The sequence below is a fragment of the Neoarius graeffei genome, chromosome 12 (assembly GCF_027579695.1).
Source record: "Neoarius graeffei isolate fNeoGra1 chromosome 12, fNeoGra1.pri, whole genome shotgun sequence".
NCBI classification, from domain to species: Eukaryota; Metazoa; Chordata; class Actinopteri; order Siluriformes; family Ariidae; genus Neoarius; species Neoarius graeffei.
In genome coordinates this window covers 6779037-6791992 of record NC_083580.1, presented here as the reverse complement: position 1 = coordinate 6791992, position 12956 = coordinate 6779037, and the positions used below count along the sequence as shown (strand labels likewise).

Below are 12956 nucleotides of genomic sequence, written 5' to 3'. Positions count from 1 at the left end.
GTTAACTGGTGACTCTAAATTGACCGTAGGTGTGAATGTGAGTGTGAATGGTTGTCTGTGTCTATGTGTCAGCTCTGTGATGACCTGGCGACTTGTCCAGGGTGTACCCCGCCTTTCGCCCGTAGTCAGCTGGGATAGGCTCCAGCTTGCCTGCGACCCTGTAGAACAGGATAAAGCAGCTAGAGATAATGAGATGAGATTTTATTTAATTTTTTTTTTAAACCATGAGAACTAAAGATAAGGACACACGTGTTGGCCCTGGAAATAAAAATAGTGCTATGCAAATTGTGCTGAGCAGAGATATGAGGAGATAAGTGTGTGTATATATTGGGCAAAAGAATGATTCTTGGTTTTACTGCTGTGTCTAGTGAATAAAGTTGGCCATGTTGGGAATTTTAGCAGTTCTGGGTCTGTTTGTGAGCTTTGCAAATGCAGCTTCGGTGAGTTGGTGTGTGTGTAATATATCCTTGACTTGATTTTAACTTTGACAAATTTTTCTTTGATATTCTCCCAAACAAAAATGTCTAAAACCCCGTTACATATTAAAAAAATAATTGTTTTTATTTATTAAAATTGATATGCTGTTGGTTTTCTACCTCAAAAATATATTTTATACATTAAGAACCAAAACCAATTTTGTTTTACACCTATCTATTCATGACCCCTTGGACCACAGCTCATATTCCCGTGGAACGTAAAAATGTTTCATGCTGTCCCTAAATGTTATGTGTATATTGTAGCTGGGAGTTGTACACACAGAAGGAGGGATGGTTGAGGGGAAGAATCATGGAGTAGGACTCTTCCGCGACATGGACGTCTTTAAGGGTATCCCATTCGCCGCACAACCAGTCAGATTCCAGAAACCGACTCCTCACCTGGGCTGGAATGGTGAGTGTAACTGTTTCTTTGATCGGCTTCCTTTACAGCTCACGACCTTATTTTTCAGATCATTTAAACATCCTGTCTGGTTTTTTTTTTCCTCAAAGAATGGAATGTAAGAATGTATAAAGAGTACATGTTTTCTAATTTGTACTAATCAAGCATGTTCCACTTATTCAGATGTACCTGGTAAAATGTTAAAATCCAGACACAAAGCCTATTTAAGTAATTTTAATTGTATTGAAGGTGGCAGACACGATAGCACAGCTGCAGGGTCAAGGTTTCGATCCTGAGCTCTTGTTAGTGTCTGGGTGGAGTCCTGTGTCCATTTGGGTTTCCTCTAGGTTCTCTGGTTTCCTTCCACCTCTCAAAAATGTCATGAATTGGTGACTAAATTGCCGCGTGAATGAGTGTGTGAAGGTGTGTGTGTGCATGGTGATCTGCTGTCCCATCCATGGTGTGTATTCCTGCGTCATGCCAAGTGTTTCCAGACTAAACCCTGACCAGGATACAGTGTTTACTGAAGATGGATGTATTATATTTAACGTAACATAACATTCGTGTCTAAAAATTAAATTGTATACCAAGTAGGGCGACACAGATTTGTAGAGGATTATAATTTTAAGTCCGTGACCCAACTTCTTCGAGCTGTTTCTGTGCAGGTGTTTTGAAGGCCGTTGATTTTCCCAAGAGGTGCCTGCAACTGGACCTGCTTCAGAGTGGAACCCGTGGCAGCGAGGACTGTCTGTACCTCAACATCTGGGTCCCACAAGGCCGTTCAGGTAAGAATGCTATCGGCCACTAGGATTACTTTTCAGAACTATAGTGTAATACTGTGTTCCTTTGTAGTTTCAACTGGCCTCCCTGTCATGGTTTACTTTTTCGGTGGTGGCTACCTGGTCGGTGGCTCTCAGGGCGCTAACTTCTTGAATAACTACCTGTACAGTGGAGAGGAGATTGCTGACCGCGGAAATGTCATTGTGGTGACTGTGAACTATCGTGTCGGATCCCTCGGATTTCTCAGTACTGGAGATTCGGAGTTGCCTGGTGAGAATCAAAGGCTTGATGATGTCTATGCCTGCTTTTACACAACAGTTCACACTGGTCCACTAATTTGTTTGGCGAATCGGCGTTTCAAGAGTGCCTATATTTCTTCTAACCACACTAAGACATTTCACTTTATGTATCGCTCCATCTTCATTTGTGTTCTCCATGTAAAATCTCACTTCCTGGTTCGAAATTGAATATATGGGTCCATAATTCTTTACTCATTTTTGTTGTGCTATAATAAACACTAACTATTTTCCATCACAACAATTCTTCCGAATAATGGTTACATTTGTAGTGGGAGTTTTTTTTTCCATCTGTGGCACCAAAATAGCTATAAAATCTACCAATCAGACAGTTAAAAATCAATTTAGGAAACCAAACAAAAGAAGCATTTGCTGCTACTAATGATGTATTATAATAAACGAACAAGTGTGTTAACATAAAGCTAGGAGTTGCCTCGCAGCTGGTGCTACAGGGTTGGTCAAAATTATGTTAACACTAATGGATGATTTTTTTTTTTTTCTCCTGAATGTGTGGTGCGCCATGACCACTGCTGGCATAATCGGGCCTTACTTTTTTGACACCCCAACAGTGACGCCAGACGTCTACTTACAGATGGTGTAGCAGTACGCCATTGATGAACTTCCGCTACAGATTCACCACAGATGGTTTCTACCATTTAAGTGTTAACATAATTTTGACTAACCCTGTATTATCAGAACTGCTGTTAGAGAAAATGAATCAACACCTTCTGACTACTCAGAATTCATCTTTAAAGACTTTAAGCAACCAGACTTGGTCTGCTCCCTGAAAACAGAATCATTTTTGAAAAATATGAATGTGATGAAATGACCATATCCTGGTTCTTAGGAAATTATGGTCTCTGGGATCAGCAAGCTGCCATTGCCTGGGTGCACAGGAACATTAAGGCTTTTGGAGGAGATCCAACCAACATCACTCTCTTTGGAGAGTCTGCTGGAGCGGCCAGTGTGAGCTTTCAGGTATGAATTATTTCTCTCTTGATCCTGTATCCTGTATGGTTATGTGCTTTTTCCTTTGTGAGTTGAAGTAAGTGTGTGTGTGTGTACACAGATGCTGACCCCCCACAACAAAGGCTTGATTCGCAGAGCTATTTCCCAGAGTGGCGTTGCTCTGTGTCCTTGGGCTGTTAACAGAAATCCTAGAGCCTTTGCTGAATCGGTAATTGTGCTAATGATGCGAGTGACATGATTAATCAATCAGGGTCCATAAGAGAAAATCCTGGTATATTATATTTGTATTTGTTATTATATCTGGAGACATGGGTGAGGGCTGGTCGGTGAATAATTAATAATAATAATAATTTTATTAATTTATATTGCGCAAGTATCAATATGAATTTTCTCTTGCGCATTACAATAATTACAATCAAAATATAGACATATATATAAATATAAAAACATTATAGAAGTATAAAATTTAAGAATATATATACAATATCACACAACAAATAATATTAAAAATAAGGTACCTAGGATAAAATGTCATTTATAATTATTGAAATGCCTTTCTAAAAAGATGCGTCTTAAGGGCAACCTTAAAGCTGGAAACACTTTGTATATCCCTGATATAGCCAGGGAGCTCATTCCATAGCTTAGGGGCAGCTATCGAAAAAGCACGATCCCCAAGTGTCTTGTAAGATTTAAGACTAGAGTAATTAAGCATCAACGAAGTGTTAGAGCGCAGACTATATCTACTACTAGCAACATTTCTGACAGACAAAAGATCATTGATATAAACTGGTGCCAGACCGTGAATGGACTTGAATGTAATTAACAACAATTTAAAAATTATCCTATAACTTACTGGCAACCAATGTAATGATTTTAAAATCGGCATTATGTGACAGTATTTACTTTCTTGACAAACTAAGCGCGCAGCAGCATTCTGAACTCTCTGTAGCTTGTATAAGTGACAGCTAGGCGTGCCATACAAAAGGCTATTACAATAATCAATGCGACTAGAAATAAATGCATGAATTAGGGTCTCTGTGTCTTCTCTTGAAAGGTACTTTCTAATTCTACGTATGTTGTAAAGATGGAAAAATGCTGCAGAGCTAGCCTTAGTAATATGGTCCTTCATTGACAGGTTTGAGTCAAACCACACACCCAAATTTTTAATTGGGGAGTGTGGAACTATGTCAGCATCTCCGACTCTAACATGATCTAGGTCAACCTTAGCTAACTGCTGTTTTGTGCCAATTATCAAAAACTCGGTGGCCCAAGATGGCCGCTGCCACCCTAGAAATAAGCCTTGCTACCCATAATTCTTAATGAATTATTATCCCCTGCTCAAACAAAGTTTGACGGGGGATATAGGAACGGGTTCCGTCCGTCCGTCCATCCGTCCGGTCACGTTTTCGTTTCCAGGCCATATCTTGAAAACTACTGAAGATATCTTCATGAAACTTTGTGTACATATAAGCAACATGTGAACTGGTGCCTTTTGCTATTTTGGATTTTTGAAAAAACAAAACTACTTTTCAAAATTTTACATAAAAAAAAATAGATTTTGACTTAGTTTCTAAGAGCAATGTTCGTTTCCGGAGCATATATCCAAAACTATTCATGATACGGATTTGAAACTTGGTATACATGTTAACAAGGTGATGTCGATGTGCCTTTTCATACTGAGAAATTTAAATTTTTCATGTTTCCATGGAAACAATTTCAGACTTGGTCTCTCAGGTTAGTCTTAGGGGTAGGTTTTGTTTCCGGAGCAGAACTTGAAAACTATGAGTGGTACGGTCTTGATAGTTGGTATATGTGTTGATTTAAGTAATGTATATGTGCCTTTTGATACTAAGAACTGTGATAGATTTTATTTTATCTCACCTGGACCAAAGGTCCGGTGGGTTTATGGCATGGGCTGCTGAGGTCAGTGTAAAGAGGTAGGGTTGGTTTCTTGCAGCAGAACTTGAAAAATGTGACAAATAATATCTTGAAACTTGGTATATAGTTGGTATATAGGGTGGGGGATATAGATGACTGTCTTCTTGTCATCTTTTACATCCTGGCAGGTTGCTAAAAAAGTGGGCTGCCCCATTGATCAGAGCATGGCAGCTTGCCTGAAGATGACTGACCCAGTCCAGCTAACTCTTGCTGGTACCCTTAACCTGAAAGGTTCTGCAACAAGTAAGTACTTTTTCTTACATTAACTAAAAGCAACAGAAACGACAGCTCCTTTAAAATGGCATAATCTGGTGTTGATAGTAAAATTCAGATGCTTGGAAGTGCTTTAGTCATTGGCGAAGGAACACTGTTGTCTTTTTCTGTAAGTGATTCATGATGTAAAAATCCAACATGGAGTTCCTTTAAGACTTTATTTTTCGATACGTCTTATGTTAGTGTTCTGAATTACCTGTTTCATTGAACTGAGTGTAGTACAACAAGAAAATCAACAAAATCTGCTGGTAATCCATGTGTAGGATTGGGTAGGAGTAGGAATGAAAGAGATGTTGGTGCTACAAGTGATTTATCTTGCCATGATGAAATGTAAAATCCTCCTTTAGACCCCATTGTGAAGAACTTGGCCCTCGCCCCTGTGATTGATGGCGATTTCCTCCCTGCTCACCCCAGCACCCTGTTTGATAACGCAGCTGACATCGACTATATCGCTGGAGTTAATGACATGGATGGCCACATTTTCACTGGCTTTGATGTTCCTTCTGTCAACCAGCCTCTCCAGGCCACACCCGTGTAAGAAACTTTCTCCCTCTAGCCTGTTCTCGTCCTTGTATTTTATATATGCTGTCTTAGATGAGTTAAACTCGGAGTGGAAAGTGCTCTAACTATAAAATGCAAATAACATATACAGTTGTGTTCAAAATAATAGCAGTGTGTTTAAAAACGTGAGTAAAGCTCAAAATCCTTATAATAGTTTTTATTTCCATGCATTGGGAACACTGCACATTATATTCTACATCAAAACATGAAGAAAAATGTATCAATACTTTAATTACTTTACAGAAAATGAAGAAAAATGAACATTGGGCTGTTCAAAAAAATAGCAGTGTCTGCATTTTTCATTACAAGCTCCAAATATTTACTGTATAAACTGAAAAAATCTTAAGGATTTAGTATTCCTGTGAATCACTAAACTAATATTTAGTTGTATAACCACGGTTTCTGACAACTTCTAGCACCTGTGAACAGGTATTCCAGCCCAGGATGATTTGACAACATTCCACAATTCCTCTGCATTTCTTGGTTTTGCCTCAGAAACAGCATTTTTGATGTCACCCCACAAGTTTTCTATCGGATTAAGGTCCGGGGATTGGGCTGGCCACTCCATAACTTTCATTTTGTTGGTCTTGAACCCTGATGCTGCTCGCTTACTGGTGTGTTTGGGGTCGTTGTCATGTTGAAACACCCATTTCAAGGGCATTTCCTCTTCAGCATAAGGCAACATGACCTCTTCAAGTATTTTGATATATGCAAACTGATCCATGATCCCTGGTATGTGATAAATGGGCCCAACATCATAGTAAGAGAAACATCCCCATATCATGATGCTTGCACCACCATGCTTCACTGTCTTCAGAGTGTACTGTGGCTTGAATTCAGTGTTTGGGGGTCGTCTGAAAAACTGTCTGCGGCCCTTGGACCCAAAAAGAACAATTTTACTTTCATCAGTCCACAAAATGTTTTTCCATTTCTCTTTAGGCCAGTCGATGTGTTCTTTGGCAAATTGTATCCTCTTCAGCACGTCTTTTTTTTTTTTTTAACAGTGGAACTTTGCGGGAGCTTCTTGCCGATAGATTAGCTTCACACAGGCGTCTTCTAATTGTCACAGTACTCACAGGTAACTTCAGACCGTCTTTGATCACCCTGGAGCTGATCATTGGCTGAGTCTTTGCCATTCTGGCTATTCTTCGATCCATTCGAATGGTAGTCTTCTGTTTTCTTCCACGTCTCTCTGGTTTTGCTGTCCATTTTAAAGCACTGGAGATCATTTTAGCTGAGCAGCCCATCATTTTCTGCACTTCTTTACAGTATATGTTTTACCTCTCCAATCAACGTTTTAATCAAAGCACGCTGTTCTTCTGAACAATGTCTGGAATGACCCATGTTTCTCAGGTTTTCAGAGAGAAATGGATGTACAATATGTGCTGGCTTCATCCTTAAATTAGGGCCACCTGACTGACATCTGTTTTTTCACAGAATGAATGATCTCACTAATTAAACTCCACACTGCTATTATTTTGAACACGCCCCTTTCACTTAATTATTCGATTACACAGACTCAGGAGCATGCATATCATGAATGTTGGGTCTGTTGGTTTTCTATGACTCTACTACACCTACTGGTAAATTATTTGCCATGTAGTAATATAATTTCCACCAAAAACAGTGATTGATCTGGTTAGTCGTGTTGGACTGCTATTATTTTGAACACGTGTATGCACAGTCTTCAAGGGTTCTTTGGATAATTAAGGGTTCTTATATTGTTAAATCGCTTCTATAGAACTGTCTCTCTTATAAGAAAACACTGTACTGTATAAGTTTCTACATCGAACCTTTAAGGGCTCCCCGAGAGGCACGAACCAAAAATTCAAGATTTAACCATTTTTAATAAGTGTACAGTAGAATATGTAAGGATTAAAATACGTCAGGGATGCTGTTATCGGAAAATATTCAACACCAGGGTGATGTGATGCATTTCAATCACAAAATGCTTATTTAAGAACAATATGCCATTAAAAAATAATTCTGTTTATAGTTGCATTTAATGTTGTGTGAAACAAATCAGCTCCTTTTATCACTTATGTTATAGCAGCTAATAACAAGTCATTCCTTCACTTTTCACTTGAAGTTAAAAACGTTTCCTCTGGCCGAAAACTTAAAGGAACAGTTTTACCTCTGAGTGTGACAGAGCGCTCACACTGGAGACTCCTTCCCTCTATATATACACTATATTTAACAGTTATTCCACAAAATCGAGTTGTACATGAGCAGATAGCTGATGAGGCACGTAGCACCAAGTTGGCTATAAGCCATGTATGACGAGATTGAGTGGAATAATGTTTTTTTTTTTTTTTCCTATCCACATTCACTGGATTTTGAGAAACGGAGCATTTTTATTTTTTGCAAATTTGATAAATAAAAACATTATACAAAACATCCGACAAAATAATTTCTGCTTAGAATCTAAACAAACCAGTGAAATGACAGGAGCAATTTGTGAAAAATGCTATAATAATTTTTGAAAAAATTAAAAATAAAGATATGTTCTTACCCTCAAACACTTTCATTCAATATCTTGTTACTTTTTTTGGGGTTTTGTTTTCAAGGAGAGTTTTTATTTCGTCCTCTGTTGGTTCAGCAGCGTGCTCTGCCATTTTGTTTTTCTCTACTCACGGTATATGAGCTGATATCCTAGTAGTAGAGCAACCAGTCAGAGCACGCGATTGCTCATATCCGGTGAATGTGGACAGAATAAATATTTTTAGTCTTGGGTTATATGGAGCATCTTCCATGCAAGTTGGAGCTCTTACTAAAAAAAAAAAAAAAATCACCGTATTCCTTTGTATTTTCACCCACATAGCGAGGACGTCAAAAATCTCCTGACTGCTTTGACCAGTGATAAAGGTCTTGAAGCTTCAGCAGCAGCTTATGAGCAGTACACTGCTAGCTGGGGAAGCAATCCTGGCAAGGACGATATCAAGAAGACAATCGTGGAGATCGAGACTGACTACACCTTCCTGGTGCCGACACAGACAGCTCTGTATCTCCATGCCAAACATGCCAAGTGGGTGAATTTCTGAGGCACAAGATTCTAACATGAGACTTTCCTTGATTTAAACCTTTACAGAAATGCTGTCTTTATTCCGCTCTTGTTCTTTTGTCCTTTCAGGACGGGCCGTACTTATTCGTACCTGTTCTCAGAGCCCAGCCGCATGCCTATATATCCCAGCTGGATGGGGGCTGACCATGCTGACGACCTGCAGTATGTGTTTGGAAAGCCTTTCACCACTCCCCTGGCCTACATGCCCAGACATCGTAGAGTTTCCAAATACATGATCGCTTATTGGACCAACTTCGCCAAGACTGGGTAATACACATGGGCCTGAAAGCGAGAGCTCCTAATTGCTACTGTCTTTAAGCACTGTTTCTGCTAGAATTCGTGGACAAACTTGTGTGTCAGCTGCAAGGGCAGATAAATAGCTGAAATGTTAATAAATAGCCAAAGACGATATGTTATATTAAAAAGTGGCTACCCGTATGTTATTACCTTATGCTGTCAGCCATTTTTAGCTTCATCAAAGCTTCATGAGCAACAAAATAATGAAACTGGAGCTGCTTCTTGCCCAGTGGGCTGCCTAATGGATTTATGATTTGTGAGTTGCTGATTTTGTATTTTATGGCCTCTCTTTCCTCTTCCCAGTGACCCCAGCATAGGTGACTCGGAGGTACCCGTAGCCTGGCCCAAGTTGACTGAAGGCCATCAGTATGTGGACATCAATAACGGTATGGATAAGAACTCTATCAAGCAGCAAATGAGAGCTCGCTACGTCCACTTCTGGAGCATCACCTACACCAACTTTCCCAACGTCAACTGAAAGTCTCTTCAGCTTTCTCCAGTTACGATTATGACACCACCTGCATTCACACCCACAATTAACTGAATTCAATAAACCACATTGTCTGCATTTTTTTTTTCTTTTTGTGTTGCCTTTTAGAAAAATATCTCAAATTACGGGTGACCATAATTCATAATGTGGTTAAAAGAATAAAAGCAAAGTGAAGTGACTGACACTCGATAGCTGCCTCCAAAGCGGTCATTCTTTCTTTCTTTTATTACGTTAAATAAATTTTTGTACCATCTTGATTTAAAATGCAAATAAAATATTTCCATGATACATAATGTATTCTTCAGGGGTTCTGTGGATAGTTAAGGAAAAAACACTGTTACAGGGCTCTACATAGAACGCCCAGAGCGATAAACCAAAAAAATTCAATCTTTAACCCTCTTTACAAAAAGTGAACAGGACAATATTTAGCTATACAATATACACTCACCAGCCACTTTATTAGGAACTTGTTCTTGATTCTAAGATCCCTGTTCTTGGCTGGTGGGAATGGAACCCATTGTGTTCTTCAGCTCTTGCATAGGACGGCACGGTGGTGTAGTGGTTAGCGCTGTCGCCTCACAGCAAGAAGGTCCGGGTTCGAGCCCTGTGGCCGGCGAGGGCCTTTCTGTGCGGAGTTTGCATGTTCTCCCCGTGTCCGCGTGGGTTTCCTCCGGGTGCTCCGGTTTCCCCTACAGTCCAAAGACATGCAGGTTAGGTTAACTGGTGACTCTAAATTGAGCGTAGGTGTGAATGTGAGTGTGAATGGTTGTCTGTGTCTATGTGTCAGCCCTGTGATGACCTGGCGACTTGTCCAGGGTGTACCCTGCCTTTCGCCCGTAGTCAGCTGGGATAGGCTCCAGCTTGCCTGCGACCCTGTAGAACAGGATAAAGCGGCTAGAGATAATGAGATGAGATGAGCTCTTGCATACTGAGATGCTTTTCTGCTCACCATGGTTGTAAGCAGAGGTGGACAGTAATGAAGTACATTTACTTGAGTACTGTACTTAAGTACACTTTTTGAGTATCTGTACTTGAGTATTTTTTTTTTTGGCAACTTATGACTTTAACTTCACTACATTTGAAAGACAAATATCGTACTTTTTACTCCACAACATTTCTATCAAGGTCCTCGTTACTATGAAACAGCTTTGAAAGTGGATGTTTTTTTCTTTCCTTTTCTAAAACGCGATTGAATTTTTTCACAGGTGACTGAGACAGCCGATCAGTAATCACTAGGGTCATTTCACGTCCATAGACTCTTTAAAATCAAGTTCAATAATTCCTCATTCATTCATTCATTCATTCATTCTCATCTCGTTATCTCTAGCCGCTTTATCCTGTTCTACAGGGTCGCAGGCAAGCTGGAGCCTATCCCAGCTGACTACGGGCGAAAGGCGGGGTACACCCTGGACAAGTCGCCAGGTCATCACAGGGCTGACACATAGACACAGACAACCATTCACACTCACATTCACACCTACGCTCAATTTAGAGCCACCAGTTAACCTAACCTGCATGTCTTTGGACTGTGGGGGAAACCGGAGCACCCGGAGGAAACCCACGCGGACACGGGGAGAACATGCAAACTCCACACAGAAAGGCCCTCGCCGGCCCCGGGGCTCAAACCCAGACCTTCTTGCTGTGAGGCGACAGCGTTAACCACTACACCACCGTGCCATCCCTCAATAATTCCTCAGCAGCGTTATTTGAACACGATCAGTTGATGGCAGAACGGAAGGAGGCGGTTCTTCTGGAGAATGCATGCACCCATGGCCCATGAACCTATGTTTCAGTTTTCTGAAAGGATGATTCATTTTGTTTTAATTGTTTGTTTTGTTTACCTAAAACGAACCACATCACGTCCTACAAAAACTCGACGTCCAACCTGCGGAAGCATATTGAGGTCTGTAAACGTTTTATTCCAAGAGAAAGCTTGCAATGAAGTTGTCTGTGCTTTTAGAGCTAGCGATAACATTGCAATAGCTATGCAGTCTGGTTAGTCAAATGACTTTCTATGGATTTGCCCGCCAAGTTGCCGTAGCCTTGTCCACGCCTCACGTTAACACATAGCTAGTTAACTTGGACACTGTTAGTTAGCATGTAAAAACTGAGTTGCGCTAACATGAATAACGTTAACTTATCTGAAGTCCTTTCAGAAATGTGTTTTAGCATAATCTTGCCAAATAAACAATGTAGAAATCTTTCTTTTTTAGTAACGTTAGCTACCCAATATGATTGAGCTTGAAAAGAGTTTGCTAGCATGTCAGGTGGAGCTTCACTGACTAGCTAGCTTAACGTTAAACCACCATGATGCACAGCATACATTCATTTTGAGAATTCACAAAATAATCTAGTCAGTTGCTTCAGAGGCATGAGGTATTATAAGCATTGTGTCAATAATACAACAATGTGTTGACAGAAAATGTACTTTTAATACTTAAGTATTTTTAAAAGCAAGTACTTAAAAATTTGACTGGACAACTTTCACTTGTATCAGAGTAACATTTGGCCAGTGGGATCTGTACTTTGACTTAACTAATGAAGTTGGGTACTTTGTCCACCTCTGGTTGTAAGGGGTTGCTATGAGTTACTATATCCTTCCTGGCAAAAAAAAAGCTTGAACCAATTTGTCCATTTTCCCATCTGACCTCTCATCAGCAAAGCATTTGTATCCACCCACAGAACCGTCGCCCACTCACTCACTGTATGTTTTTTGTTTTCCGCACCATTCTGTGAAAACTCTAGAGACTGCTGTGTGTGAAAACCCCAAGAGATCTAGCCTGGCAAGCCAGACTAAATGTGAATATTTAGTCTGGCCTCGATCCATAGACATTTCTGAAGGGTGGGGGTGGAACAAACCTCTGTCTTTCAAACTGTCTCTGTGCGTATAGGCCAACGCTCTGACCAATCAGTGCAACAGTGACTGTGACGTAGTCAGAGCGACAGAAAGCAGTGGGGGAGGCCTTGAAATAAATAATTTTTCAAAATGCGTATTAATTAATAAACAAGTTCTAGATATTAAGAAGTTTGGAGATAATGACCACAAGTTTGGAGTCTGTACCACATACTTAACATACACTTATATTTTTCAAGTGTTTGCTTAAACTGTTTTTGAGAGTTTTTATTTAGTGGTGTTTGGTGAAATAATTTCCCTTAAATTTAAAATAACGGGAAAATAAGAAACAATCAAAAAGTAATGTTTCAAAGCTGTTTATTAATTCTTCGTACTGCACAAACTAGCCCCATCCTTTTGGCTACGAGCGGAGCCAGCTGGTAGATCAGACTTTTGCCATAGCCGGTCGGCAAAACAGCGAAAACGTCCTTCTTGAAAAGGAATGAGCAGAGAGCCTCTTCCTGCTCATGTTTCAACGAAAACTCCAAGTCTAATTCTTCTAAAACTGATTCCAGAGCGGAG

General features: G+C 40.1%; 1 protein-coding gene across 1 annotated transcript; it reads left to right on the top strand.

The window, feature by feature from the left end:
• The first annotated feature begins 224 nt into the window (after nt 1-224).
• Nucleotides 225-9817, top strand: cel.2 (carboxyl ester lipase, tandem duplicate 2). The gene is made up of 12 exons (XM_060936608.1): nt 225-251; nt 378-440; nt 741-888; nt 1542-1661; nt 1729-1926; nt 2800-2930; nt 3022-3129; nt 4988-5102; nt 5480-5666; nt 8515-8718; nt 8824-9021; nt 9355-9817. Exons 1-12 carry the CDS (start codon nt 225-227, stop codon nt 9527-9529), a joined length of 1674 nt encoding a protein of 557 aa, XP_060792591.1. The 3' UTR covers nt 9530-9817.
• Nucleotides 9818-12956: the final 3139 nt, after the last annotated feature.